Source organism: Citrus clementina, unplaced genomic scaffold (genome assembly GCF_000493195.1).
Source record: "Citrus clementina cultivar Clemenules unplaced genomic scaffold, Citrus_clementina_v1.0 scaffold_9, whole genome shotgun sequence".
Classification (NCBI taxonomy): Eukaryota; Viridiplantae; Streptophyta; class Magnoliopsida; order Sapindales; family Rutaceae; genus Citrus; species Citrus x clementina.
In genome coordinates, this window is record NW_006261964.1 from 21,584,756 (window position 1) to 21,598,886 (window position 14,131).

A 14,131-nucleotide genomic window follows, 5' to 3' on the forward strand; every position below is an offset into this window, starting at 1 on the left:
CCTTTCCCTCTCTTTTCGGTTTCCATTTCCCGCCTCTAATTCCACGTTTCTATGGCCTGTGCCATTTCCCAAGCCCTCAGCTTGCTTGTAGCCGTCTACTTGCTTTTTTCCCATCGATTCTATCACTTCCTTCATTAAATTTTGCTCACCTACTCCCTCCACACCACTCCTCTTGTCATGCTCCCTGATTTGCCCCATTTCGCCCCCAATGGGTTCCAACCCGTTTACCCTTGATGGGTTAGCTTGCTTCTGCCTTTGCTGTTGAGAGGAGCTGTGGTTCTCTGAACTTTCAGCTTTCTCTTCCGATTTACCCCCCCCCCCCCCCAGAGCTCCATTTTTCCCTCTTTTGATATCTTCTTGCTTGGCTCCCTACCGTTGTTGCTTTCATCCAATTCCCATACGGTAATTCTCCTTTTTGTTAGCTCTAGTAATTTTCACACTCCTTGTATTGGTGGCCAATGATCCCACAACAAAAGCAAAAGTCTGTCAGTCGTTCATAAACCACCGGCATTGGGATGTCTGGCTCACCTTCTTATTTGAGGAACAATATTCTCTCCAAGGGTTGTGTTATGTTGACTGAAATTCTGATTCTAGCAAATTCTCCAAAGCAATCTCCATTATCATCGGTTTCAACCTCCTCTACTATCCCAATCTTCCCGCCTAATGCTTGAAGAAAGTCTTTTTCCATACAGGCAATTGGGACGTTCCGGATCTGCACCCAAAAGGATGTCCAGCTAAAGGATTGTTTTGTGACTTCCCCGATCCCTTGGGGCTCAGTTAGGACTATTAATGCCCTATCAAAGTGCCACGGACCCCCTGATAATACCCTTTTTTTGTCTGTTTCTTCTGCAAATCTGAACATGAAGATATTATTCCCCAAGCTCTCAATTTTGACTTCTTTGAATGTTCTCCACACCTGCTGTAACGCAGCCTTGAGTCCTTCTTTATTAACTCCTCTCGATAGAAGGACTTTACCCATTAAGCATCTTGCTAGCATTCTTTCTTTCTTAGTTTTCAAGTCCACCTCCAACGTCACTCTAGCTTTATCTTCCTCTCGAATAGTTATTGCTTTGCATTTTCGAATTAATTCATCCGTATCCATGGCAGCTAATAACTGGGGGTGAGCACACCAATATGCCTACGAATCTCTTCCTCCAAGAATACTCTCTGCTTCCCCAGAGAGCCTAGCCAAACACACTATAGCTAAGGGACTAGAATGATGATCTACTTTACACTCCCATGGAGTGAACACCTGGGTCCTTATGACCCCTCACTACTTCCATTCCAGCCTCTCTATTCGAGAGAGAGAGCTTTACAAAGGAAGACTTAGCTAGTCTTGACTTTGAATTTTCAATGTTATATTAATAGCCGTGACATTTACTATATTTATACGAAATAATGGCAAAGGTCTTGGCTCATAATTGATTTAATTGAGAAGTTTTAAGATCATATGTCAAGAATCCTAATGTGAGGCTCCTTATTTTATTAATGCACCTGAAGCATCTGCATGGCAGTAGTGGCCACCTATTCTCAATATTCTTAGGAATTTAACTGCATTATTGGGTAATCAGTGATCCATTGGACCTCCACGTAATTGAACGATAGCTGTTAATCCGTCTTTTACCAATCTAATATTACACATCAGTGGGCAGAACCAAGATTTTAATTTGTAATGCCGAATTGTATTGCAAGTTACAAGTTTTCTTTAAAATTTAATTTAAGGTCACAGAAATATATCACAAATTACGAGTTTCCTTAAGATATTTTCTTTTATTTTGCCTTATATTTCATAAAGTTTCAAAAAATTGGCAACCCTCAACTTGTACATGGTTCCGACTCTGACCATCCACCTACCCCGTTGGCCCCGAGAGCTATTTGAATTTATATGTATTTTTATATTATAAATTATTGCCAATCGCATGTTATGTGTTTCATGTCGGCTCCTAGAGTCTATATATTGTGTTGTATATCACGGGTATTTTATCAGGATAAGTTAAGTCTTATTCCTCTTATAATTCTTATATTAATACATACATTTATGAATAAGGATTTGAAATTTTCAATGGTCGGAGATTAGAATTATTCCTTTTCATGGTTGTATAATTGATGATGGAATGGCAAATGACAATCTTGAGAGAAATCCTGACAAATTTAAGTACAGTGCTACTCTTTTTGTTATGTTTCATTAAATAAAAAGATGCAATGAGTATTATTACATGTCGTTTGTGTGAGTGTATGTCGGTCTACTTCAATTATATATATAAGACATTTTCTTCTTCACATTTATGTACTTTATTTTTCTTGAACTAAATAATTAAATAAAATTATTGTGTGTCACTCAATATCAATTTGTTGTTAAAGTTACTCATGATTATGCTGAATCTTCTTGAATACTTTTTTGAAAGAAACCTCACATGTTGGTTTGCTAATCAAATAGTGTTAGTTAATCCTCCTCAATTTTTTGTGGTTCTTCAATCTCAATCTTTAAGGGAAAAAAAAATGAGATTAAGGCTCCATTTGAGATTAAGGTTAAAATGTTATAAGCGATTTATTTTATAACTTTTGACAAAAATAGTGTTTGGTAAATTTTTTAAAAACTTTTATTTCATAAGTTTCCGTAATTTGACAGAAACTTTTAAAAACAAATAAAATGTTATTTTTTATAAATAGCTTATTAAATAAGCTATCATACCTTTTCAAAATTTCTATTATAACCTTAATAATTTAATAAACTTAGGACTTGTATGCCTGAAGTCTTAATTTGGCTTAAGAAAAGATGTTTTGATATTTTTGCTTGTTTATTTTTGTATCTGAAGTCTGTTGTAACACTTTTTCATTTGAATGGAAAATTTGACTTTTAGTTGAATGATCAAGTGTTTGAATGGAAACTTATTTTTTTCTTACAAATGCCCTTATTAAATTTATTTATTTCTATCCTATTATGTAAAATATAATAACCTATTGATTTTTTTCCTCTATTCAGAAGGATTTTTTAAATTAACTATAACATAGTTTAGATGTCATATTAGGATTTCTCTTGATCTCAACTTGATGTCATATTAGGATTTTTCTTGATCTCAACTTTTATTTCGTATTAAATGCCTAATGTACATCAATTTGAATTTTAGGCAAATTATTTTGTTATCATATAACAACCTTTTTATGTATAAATATTATATTAAATTGTAAAAAATAATGTCATAAATTATATATCAAATACTTTCCTTATAGATTTTTATAACATATAAATACTACTATACTAGTTAACATCGTAAATATATGCCTACTTAAATTTCCAAATATATAACACATTCAAGGACATAAGTGCAAAAATACTAGATAGAAGATGTTTTAACTTTATGAAAACAAATAGCTAACCACTTACACTTGGACACCAAAAAATGAAAAATAAACATAGTATCATATATATGTATTTAGACTTATCCAGACTTCAAATTTCAGACAAAAAAATAAACGCTACATTAGTTTGAATTCCAATTGATTGGTACTATTTAATTGGCTCAAGTGATAGCTATAAAGTCTTTTTCTCATCCAAATGGTAAAATTATATTAGTGACACATCAATTGAGATACAAACTAAGTATCCCAGTAACTATGTAAATATATCAATACTCAAAATTCCAAAAGAAATCATGTGTTTTTCCATAAACTAAATGCAATATAGACCTTGTCTATTTTGGTTATTATACAATAAACTAGCACTTCTAGAATAAAATTAACGAAATGCACATATTTTATTTTTCAAACTCAAACCATAACAACACATTTTACTAATTGCCAAGTTACTTTTTTAATTAGTAGGTTATTTTATCTACATAATAGAAACAATTGATTTCATCAGTTGATGCAATCTCAAACTATTCCTAAGCATGTTAGGGAATTTTAATCCCACTCTAAATCTTGCAAGCAAAAATATCAAATAAATAAGAATAAAAAATAAATGAAGAATAAAACCAATCACACAACATGAGAATTTATGTAGAAAACTCTTATACTAGAGAAAAATGACATCCGCCAAAGATGATGAAAGTTGGGTGTTCTTTTAAGGGTTTCAGTACCTACGGGATTATTAACAGTACCTTTTTTGGAAAAATCCACTAAATGTAAAATTATTACAATCACTCTAATATTTTCCTCATACCTAAAACTCAAATAACATTCAATCTCTCAATAAACCTATCGTTTCTCTCATACTAGAAACTATCTACTTATAAAGAATTGATTGTTGTGTTATACAAACAAGTGAAACCAATCTCCCAATATATTGTGATTATTTCTTATAGGAGAAGTATTCTTTTCTTTATATAAGTCGTATTCTTCTTTGAATAAGTTAAATCTCAAAGGAGAAATCACTTATTTCTTAAATAGAAATCCTGCTGAATGAGAAAACTACTAAATAAGAAAAGTCTAAGAAATATCCTAATTTAAGATTTAAAAATCTTTATTGAAAAAAGGAAACATATTTCCTTTTTATCACACATTCACAATAATAGCACATACTATAAGATGAGATTATTGGAGGGTAAATGTGTATGGGTGGGTTTTAAAATAGGCATGAAAAATAATTTATAAAGTAGAGATTTTTTTACATTAGAAATTAGTTGACTTATTCAGATTTCTCTATTCAGTAAAAAGCCAAAAAAAAACTTATTTATTAAGACAAAATTATCTAAAAAGTCTCTTTAATTTATAAAAACAACATCTCTAATTAACTTAATTAATTAAGTTAGGTCACTTTAAGTCATTAAGTTGAAAAATAAACACCCTTTACGTCGAACAAAAGTTTATTTTGAAAATTTTAATAGGAGTGTGGAGAAAAAGAGTATGCACGGTGAAAATTCTATGTAGACAATATAGGAAATGTAATTGCTCAAAAACAAATTCACGCTTGGCTCATGATTGACTTAATTGAGAAGCTTCAAGATCATATATCTCAAGGATCCTACCTAATGTGATCCTCCATATTTTATTAATGCAGCTGCAGAAGCATCTGCATGGCAGCAGTGGTCACCCATTCACAATTATTATTTTGTGCATAATTACAATTATTCGTTAATCGATCAATGAGCCATATCCACTTGCCCCCTTGTCACTTGCCCCGTTGTCACCGAGGGCTTCTTGAATTGATACATATTTTCATATTGTGAATCATTGCCAATGATATATTATATAGTTTCGTGTCAGCTACCTGAGTCTATACATTGTGTAATATCGCACCAGAAGCAACCACAATCAAAGGACTCGCTGAAGCTACTTAACTACTAGTACAGAAGCTTGCAGAGATCTTTTCTGATTCGAAGAATATGGAAACAATTTGTGCTGGTAATTCATCAGGCCATGTTATGTTGAATTCTATTTATAATTCTTATATTAATTAATATATGCCTTTATGAACAAGTATTCAGATTTTACATTTTCAGGAAATAAGGAATGGTCGGAGGCTAGCATCGCTCCTTTCCATGGCTGTATTATTGATGATGGTATAGGGAATAACGATCTTGATTTTCTTAGAGTTCCTCAATATAGGAGAAATCCTAATGAATCTGGTTAAGTGTAGTACTAAAATAAAAAGTTGTTATGGGCACCATAGCATCTCAATTGTGTGAGTGCATGTAGGTTTGCTTCAATTCGAATAATATGATCTCTTGGGATATATATACAAGAGATCTTGTTGTTCACATCCATGTACTTTGCTTTCCTTAAACTAAATAAATAAAACTATTGTGTGTCAATTTGTTATTAAAATTAATCGTGATTATGTTCTCTCTTCTTGAATGCCATTTTGAAACAAACTACGTTTATTAACTTAAAGAGTGTTAGTGAATCCTCGATTGATTTATGGCTTCTACACTCTCAATCTAAAAAAAAAAAAAAAAAAAAAGATTATGTACCAACCTTTTTTTTTTTAAGAAATTAACCTTGATAAATAAGGAAAATTTTATTTAAATAAAAACCATAAAAAGCTAATACAAGTCAAGTGGACGAAATAAGCCTTACCTCTAAAAAAATATGTTGTGCTAAAATAAAAAAGAGCCAAGGCTATGTAAAAGAGCCAACCAGAGAAGATAGATGAGAAGCAAAAGCAAACAAGAAAAAAGCCAATGAAATTTATAGTTGGGGAAACCGTTACCATCTATATAAATAAGTTTTCCAATCTCTACTGGCGGTGAACTCCACCAGCTAAATCATGACACCAACACCAAAATTAGCCAAAGTGACTGCTACATTTTTGTTCTCTCGGTAGATGACGGAAAAATGAAAATTCATACCCTACCATGATTCAAAAAGGTTACAACAATTGTATCATCGATTGCGAAGAGTCCATTCTTTTTCTAGATAATATTATTTCAATAATTTAATGCCACAGCAAAATTATACTCGACTATTGTATGAATTTTTATACTTTGTTTTTATAAATTGATGCGATGTAGCAAGCGATAATAATATGTTTAATTTTTATACTTAGTTTAAATACCAACTAATTTTTATACTTAGTTTGAATGCTAACTAACGTAGTATTATTTAATTGGCTCAAATGATAGTTATAAAGTTCCATCATTTCTTATCCAAATGGTGATATTTCTATTAGTAACACATCGGCTAAAATACAGACTAAATATCCTATAAACTAAGTATAGCATTGCTCAAAATTCAAAAGGAATTTTGTCTTACGCAAATAAAAAGCAATATAAACTTTGTCTATTTTGGTCATTATGTAATAAAATAATACATTTATAATAAAATTTATTAAATACAAATATTCTGTATCTCAAACTATTTTTAAGTACTAACTTTTTTTTCCTTTTTTAAAGAAATTAAACTGGGCGAAGCGCGGGAAACTTTGTTCCATCAAAAAAAAAAAAAACAAAGCGAATAGAGGATGCAATGAGGGTACTTAGCCATCAGCTTTGTAAGAGAAGCAACAAGAAAAGATAGATGAAAGTCAATTGCAAAAAAGAACAAAATCAGTGCGATCTATAATTAATGAAACCATTAGCTTCTTTAGAAATAATGCTTCGAATCTCCATTGATGGTGAGTTCCACCAGCTAAATATATCATGTTGAATGTCCGCTAGATAGACAATATAAAAATGTAAGTGCTCGCAGACCAATTTATATAAGAAGCCTTTGGGGATTTTTTTTTTTTTTTTTCATGTTTTGCAACACTACGATGGCCATGATATTTATCATATTTACATGAAAAAATGGCAAAGATCTTGGCTCGTAATTGACTTAATTGAGAAGCTTCAAGATCATATCTCAAGGATCATAATGTGATCCTCCTTATTTTATTAATGCACCCGGAGCATCTGCATGGCAGTAGCGGCCACCCATTCACAATTATTATTATGGACATAACTGCAATTCTTGCTTAATGAGTGAGCCATCGGACGACCCACGCAAGCTCTCACGTACGTTATTCACGTAATTGAACTATAGCCCTGAATCCGTCTTCTACCAATCTGCAATTAAACATCAGCCATTAATCCGTCATCCACTTGCCCCGCTGTCACCGACGCCTACTTGAATTTATATATATATTCGTAATGTAAATTGTTGCTAATGAGATATTATATAGTTTCATGTCCGCTACCTGTGTCCATACATTGTGATATATCACACCCGAAGCAACCACGGCCAAGAACTCACAAAACCAACTTAATTACTTGTGCAGAAGCTAGCGGAGCTCCCTTTTGATTTGAAGAACATGGAAACTATTTGTGCAGGTAATTCATTAGGCCATCTTAAGTTGAATTCCATTCATAATTATTATATTAATCTTTGCCTTTATGAACAAGTTTTCTGATTTGAAATTTTCAGGTACTAAGGAATGGTCGGAGGCTAGCATCAATCTTTTTCATGGCTGTATTATTGATGATGGGATGGGAAACGACAATCTTAATCTCCTTGTAATCCCTCAATATGAGAGAAATCCCGATGAATCTGGTTAAGTGCAGTGCTAATGTCAAAGGATGTAATGGGCACCATAGCCTGTGAATTGTGTGAGTGCTTATCGGTTTATCAATTCGAAAAATAAGATCTCTTGGCATATATATATATATACACACGAGATTTTCTTATTCACATCTATGTACTTTTTTCCCTTAAACTAAAAAAAATAAAACTGTGTGATGTAACGAGCCAGTACAAGTCAAGTGGTATATAATGAGCTTTACCATTACCCTTAAAAAAATGCATAGTGCTGAAATAAACAAGAGCCAAGGTTCTGTAAAACAAGCAACTGAAAAAGACAGATGAAAGCCAGAAACAATAAAGAACAAAATCAATGAAATCTATAGTTGGGGAAATCATTAGCGTCTTTAGAAATAGCTCTCCGAGTCTCCACTGGCAGCGAACTCCATCCGCTAACTCATGGCAAACAACACCCAGATTAGCCATAGAATTTACTACACTATTGTTCTCTACGTAGGTGAGGGAAAAACGAAAATTCATACCCTGCTGTCCTGCAAATGGCGTACCGACGACTGCAAAGGGCCCAAGGATGCTCCAAAGAAGCCACAAAGAGATGATATTACTACAAGCTATTACCTATGATCTAAGTGATTTCTCAACGAAAGAAGCTATATGCTTCCAAACCTAATGTTTAGATCCGCAATACACATTGTCAGGAACATGAATCTACAGTTCTTGAGGGAATTATTACAACTTGGTTTTTCAATGAACAAACAGGTACATAACGGGAAAAAAATGATTATAAGTTTTCTCATTCCAGAAACAAACCTGTACAAATAGCACATATGACCAAAATTCTTGCCACAACAACAAATAGACAAATTAAAAGAACACCACAAAACCCACATTCACAATCTCTAACAAGCACAACCGCAAATTAATTAACGTACAAAGATAATAGAAGCAAGTACTTAATTAATTATGTACCTCAAAGAATTCAACGAGAGGTTGCACTTCCATTTTAGTACAAGTGGAATGTTCCTCCTGATGGCATCATGTTTCTTCTAAGATGCAGCATGAGAGAACATGATGTTGTGAAGCGGCCTTGCTTGATGAAATTTTCTTATACGACCTTCGAATTTCAACTTAGCTGACATGTCACTCTTACTGAAGACTATTCATGATTACAGATAGCTGTTGAAAATTACCATTCTTTGCATCTCTTGTTACTGATTCGCCATTATATGAAGACCGCAGAGAGATCTCGTTCCTATACGGCATGCTGTGATCAAAGCAACTGTCCAGAAATGCTACACGCTGCTTTGGTGTGCTCATAGACCTTGCCTTTGCTTTGGCAGACTCCGTAACAGCCATATAAGTTGGAAAAACCGGAGAATTTGGGACAGAATCATTATCTCCAAATGCATTCTGTTTTGTACGACTAAATGATCTCCTTGGAAATGAAATTGGCGAACTCACACAGTCCTGTGACTCAGGCTTCTGCATATGTCTCAGTCTAACGTGTCTAGGAATATATATTTCACTTGGAACCAGATTTTCATGTGCTGATGAATTTAACATCTCTAATTCTTTCCTCCTATATGCCCCTGTATTTGACCCTTTTTCCAACGTGAAGCTTTCTTTTCCATTTTCCTTGTGAGGGACTGATTCTTCCAGCATATGAACATTTCTGCTCTCCTGAAAGATCATAATATTGTTTGTCCAGAGTAGCAGAATTTAGATATAACTACGAGAAGAGAAATCCTTGTGCTTCATTTCATTGAATTCGGAACAGAGAAAAATATTTGAAAGACAGCATTGCTCGTGTTTGTAAAAAATTGCATTGTGATGTTGCTTTATCCTGCAGTCTGTATCCAGTAAGCATGATGGAAGCAGACAATTGAGATGAACTCACCCGGTGGGAATACGAGTACTTCATCATCCGTTCTCGTTTGATCGCAGCTTCTTGCTTTCTTAACCATATGGTTTCCATGTCTTCCTTTGAAAGAATACTATAATCCCAACTTCTTTGATCAATGAATTCAGGCTGTCGACAGCAAAAATTTTGTGGTAAACCAAATGAAGGAAACAATCACCAATCACAAAGAAAACAAACTTGAATATGCAGCTTCATGGCATAGGGATACGCTTAGGGGCTGTTACAAGAAAGAATAGCTCTATATCAGGCTAAAGAGTGAATCCCATATGAGATGTTGTTTTCCTTTTTTTTTTTTTTGGGTTGCTTAAAGATACATAGTAATCGCATATGATTCACACCTCTATTTTCTCAATTAGAGAAGATATCCTCCCAAAAGGAACAAAGTCCAAAAATGGGCATCTTCATACTGTTTCCCATGGCTATTACAGCTCAGTCTACTTCTATATTTGTTTTAAGCAACATTAGGGAAGCAGTTACCACAGATTCAAATTTAGAGGAGAACTGTCTAAGCTCAGAAAAGAAGCAGATCCACAACAGATACCTTTATTTCCTTCGCTTCCAACTCCTCTTTTGACCTGATGCACTTTTTATGTTCACTATATTTGCAAACTGCATCTCTCTTTTCCTGGACCTTTGACTGCTTTTCTCCATTGGATGGCAAACACTTCAATGTGGCTGTTGCTTGACGTCTTACAGCTCTGCCACGAACAATAGCTTGGAGTTTCACCAATCCCTTCAATGCTCGCAATGCTTTCCTTGCCTATTTCACTCCCATTCGAAAGATCATTTTCAGTTACCATATTCAGGTTATCTCAATAACGTATAAGTATATTCAGATTATCTCAATACACATATAAGTAGAATTCAAGAAGCATTTGAACTTTTACTGAGGACCCATACAGTGCTGTCTAATTTTTCAAAATATTAACGCTTTCATGAGAACCCCGATCAGTTTGCGAAGAATAACAGATTTTTAGTTCAAGGTCATTTTTGGTAAACTAAATATGGGACAATATCAGAACTGGAAAAGAACTATCTCAACGAGAAGACACAAATCATAGATACTATAGTGCTTAGATCATCCAAAATTGGGCAGAAGAAATTATTTTCTAAGCCGATCAATTCTCATTAGCATTACTTTAATTTCAAAGCAAGAACAAATCAAGCGAGTTTAAACGAGATAAAAAGAGGAAGATCCAAGAAGCTCACCAGATGTGCCCTGAAAGCACTTTGAATCTTGATGGCAGCCAAGTTTCGATCTCTCGCGGTTAAATGATGGTAAGATTTAGAGGTGCCTATTAGGCGAACAACCTCAGCTGCTGCATGAGCAGCAGCAACTGCAGCCTCAGCAGCAACAGCAGTTGCCATGGCAACATTCAAAGCATGCTTTCTCTGCTCTTCGGTTGCTTCATTCAACGATATTTGTGGTGCTGTAAGTGCAGGGTATTGTCTAAACTTAAGCCTTCCAAAAGCCCATTTCCATCTCTTTGATTTCTGGAGATATTATTATTAATAAAACAAATATTACGACGACTCAAGATTAATAAGACAGCAAGAGTAGATCATAATAGTAATAACATTTAATCAATTAGCACAGTGAAACACTGAAACTAAACCTTTTCTGCTTTTGTTCTTGCCTCAGAAACGAAGAGTTTCTTCACCCAACCAAACCAGGACCGATGCTTCCCCATTGAATTTTCTCAAAATCATATCAACCAAAATTTGGACACCATGTTTCTATCCATGAATCACACCTTATAATACAGAAACAAGCGTCAGATCAGAATATATAGAATATTTCCTAGATTAACATGCAGAATTGAGTTAAATCAAGAGAAAGATTAGACACCCTTCTGAGAAACTAACATGATTTAATAATTTAACAAACTCAGAAAGCATTCTGAATTAGGGGGAAAAAAACACAAAAGCAAAAAGATATCTTTCTTTTTCACCTGTCTTAAATTGTGAAATTCAGTAACTTTTTTTTTTTTCCTCAGCTGACAAGTTACAACCGAAATCTAAAACCATATCTTGACAGCGTCTTTAAAGCACAAACATTACCAGATTTAACCCGGAATCTGAAAACCAAAAGTAAACTATCTCAGTATTAAACCACGCAGAGTCGAAGAATCAGTGTTGCTATTCACAGAAAATAAAGAAATAAATAACACTGACCCAATTCCAGCATGGCTTAAATAAAGTAACAAACCTTGATTTAGAAGCTTTTAATCCATGACGTTGAGAAACAGTTGAAATCTACTGAAATGATGGTCTCTTGAATGCTAAATTCAAGTGGGTTGGTTTTTATTGACTGTACTAGAAAGTGAAAGCGAAAGCTTGAATCATAAGGTCGCTCTTGCCAATGAAGCTTATGTATGTGGCATTTCCAGGTCGCTCGGTGGTGATGGGCAAGTGATGATGTATGACTTATGTATAACTTCCTTGCTCATGGCGGGGTCCTTTTCCCTCTTTATTTATTTCTATTTTCCAACTGTCGCTTTCACTTACGACTTACTAATGACAGATTCAAATGTTTGTTACTATGAATTTACTGAATTCACCCCCATTCTTTTTCCACTTCTGTGACGTTTTCTGTTATCGGCGTCAATTTTTCTTTGTTTTCATGCACTCAACTACTCAAGGGGTTCAAGTCTCAACTATATGTAGGGACTTGATTTTCCTCCCAATAAAATTGAATAATGATCTATTTGTTTTCCCATCATTTGAAGTAGAATTGATGTTTTTTTAATATTAAGTGACAGTCAAACTTGTAACTATATCATAATAAAATTATTAAAAAAATCTCAAATAATTTCTTATTATAATATATCGGTATATAAAAAAAAATACATACGTGTTCATGTAAAGTGTATCAATAATATTGTTGACAATAATGAAATACTTTAACGACTGTTTATTATCTTTTGCATTGTTAGGAGATCTCGTTATACAATTCTTATATTTTTCCAAAGTTTTTAGTTTGGGATTCATTGAGTGCCACTAAGTGTCTAAACTAAGTTAATTGGGGTCTAATTTGGTGATCAACAACAACCTTTAAACATGAATTAATGCGGTCCATATTTATTTGGAACATTGGCATAAGACACTATCATCATGCATGTTCATCAGGTATGGGATGTGGGTTTGTTCCTATATGTGTTTCTTCACTCCACATAAGAATTTCTTGGGCAGACAGCTCCAAATTTGTGCTTGCCTTAGTTGTGTCAACAAAAGTTAAGTTCCTTAAATGTCGCTAATTCGGTTCATGTTAGGGCAAAATTGGTAAGTAAACCTTCTTGTGATACAATATTGCAAAAATCTTTTTTTAATATTATTATTTAATCTCTCCTTTTAGGTTAGCTTTAGTAAAAATGTGTGTTTATAAGACTCTGAATCTTATCAGTTTGAAACTTGCAAGTGCTTTTTCATCAGTCCCATTTCAATTTTCAACCATAGTGTAAGGGCTTCTTAAAAAAGTCAAGAAAAGGCATTTCTTGTAATCTGAAACTTTTAAATACTAATTTGTTGGATTAAACAAGAGTATTCTAACTATATCTTAAAAGCTATGATGATTACATCAATGAGGACCCACTATACGCCATGAGAAGCTCAGGCCATGCATGCATTCAACAACTTAACCAAATTTTGACCATCAATCTTTGAAAAAAATAGCAACTTTATTCATTTCCTGCTTTCCAAATTGTAGCCAGTTGTGAGGGTAATGTGGCTTTTGAGCTGTTGAGGTCCCAAGAAGAAGAGATAGCAATGCCAAGAGTCATGAATTTAGTGAAACTTTTTCTTAGGTTGCTTTGAGTGGCCTTTAAAATATCATCTTACGGGGAAATACTGTAGCTTTTGAGCTGTTCTTTGGCCCCAAAATTGGAGTAACAATGCCTCAATAAACTGAGGATTTGTTTAATTAAACAAAATTTAGGAGGAAGCAAATGAAATATTCTATCCTTGTATTTTAGATTGAATAGAAACCCCCAACTAGAACCACGAATAAATAAATGTTCATCTTATGGTACATGCTTTGCTTTTTCCTTGGTCTCAAAAGCAGATAAAGAAAAGGTGATGAGAATAACCTCTCTCAAAATTCTTATAATTAAGAAACTTTGGCATTAAATATATATATATATATATATATATATATATATATAAACAACTTAGATCAGCTAGTACCTAACTTGTGATCATGAATATAGGGTAGTAATAAAATTGCAAATGCAGCCTGACGCATGCTTTAATTACTTGTCA

The 14,131-nt window shown here is 33.6% G+C and overlaps 2 protein-coding genes across 4 annotated transcripts; both read right to left on the bottom strand.

Moving 5' to 3' along the window:
• Positions 1–532: 532 nt before the first annotated feature.
• On the bottom strand, positions 533–1,102 carry LOC112099799. The gene has a single exon (XM_024187270.1). The coding sequence runs from the start codon at positions 1,100–1,102 to the stop codon at positions 533–535; it is 570 nt and encodes a 189-aa protein (XP_024043038.1).
• Positions 1,103–8,800: 7,698 nt separating this feature from the next.
• Positions 8,801–12,297, bottom strand: LOC18032003 (protein IQ-DOMAIN 14). 3 transcript variants are annotated; one of them, XM_006421122.2, is made up of 7 exons: positions 12,084–12,297; positions 11,827–11,952; positions 11,491–11,628; positions 11,084–11,368; positions 10,416–10,634; positions 9,851–9,982; positions 8,801–9,633 (listed from the first exon to the last, which is right to left on the bottom strand). In XM_006421122.2, exons 3-7 carry the CDS (start codon positions 11,563–11,565, stop codon positions 9,100–9,102), a joined length of 1,245 nt encoding a protein of 414 aa, XP_006421185.1. In that variant the 5' UTR covers positions 11,566–11,628; positions 11,827–11,952; positions 12,084–12,297; the 3' UTR covers positions 8,801–9,099. The 3 variants fall into 3 exon arrangements, with proteins under 3 accessions (XP_006421185.1, XP_006421184.1, XP_024039227.1); XM_006421121.2 differs by lacking the exon at positions 11,827–11,952; XM_024183459.1 differs by lacking the exon at positions 12,084–12,297 and having other exon boundaries at positions 11,936–11,976.
• Positions 12,298–14,131: the final 1,834 nt, after the last annotated feature.

Coding starts and splice junctions, on each gene's coding strand:
- LOC112099799 (XM_024187270.1), bottom strand. CDS start 1,102: ATGGATACGGATGAATTAATTCGAAAATGCAAAGCAATAACTATTCGA.
- LOC18032003 (XM_006421121.2), bottom strand. CDS start 11,565: ATGGGGAAGCATCGGTCCTGGTTTGGTTGGGTGAAGAAACTCTTCGTT. Junction 10,635..11,083: donor GTGCTTTCAGGGCACATCTG/GTGAGCTTCTTG, acceptor GGAGTGAAATAG/GCAAGGAAAGCATTGCGAGC. Junction 9,634..9,850: donor AGTACTCGTATTCCCACCGG/GTGAGTTCATCT, acceptor ATGATCTTTCAG/GAGAGCAGAAATGTTCATAT.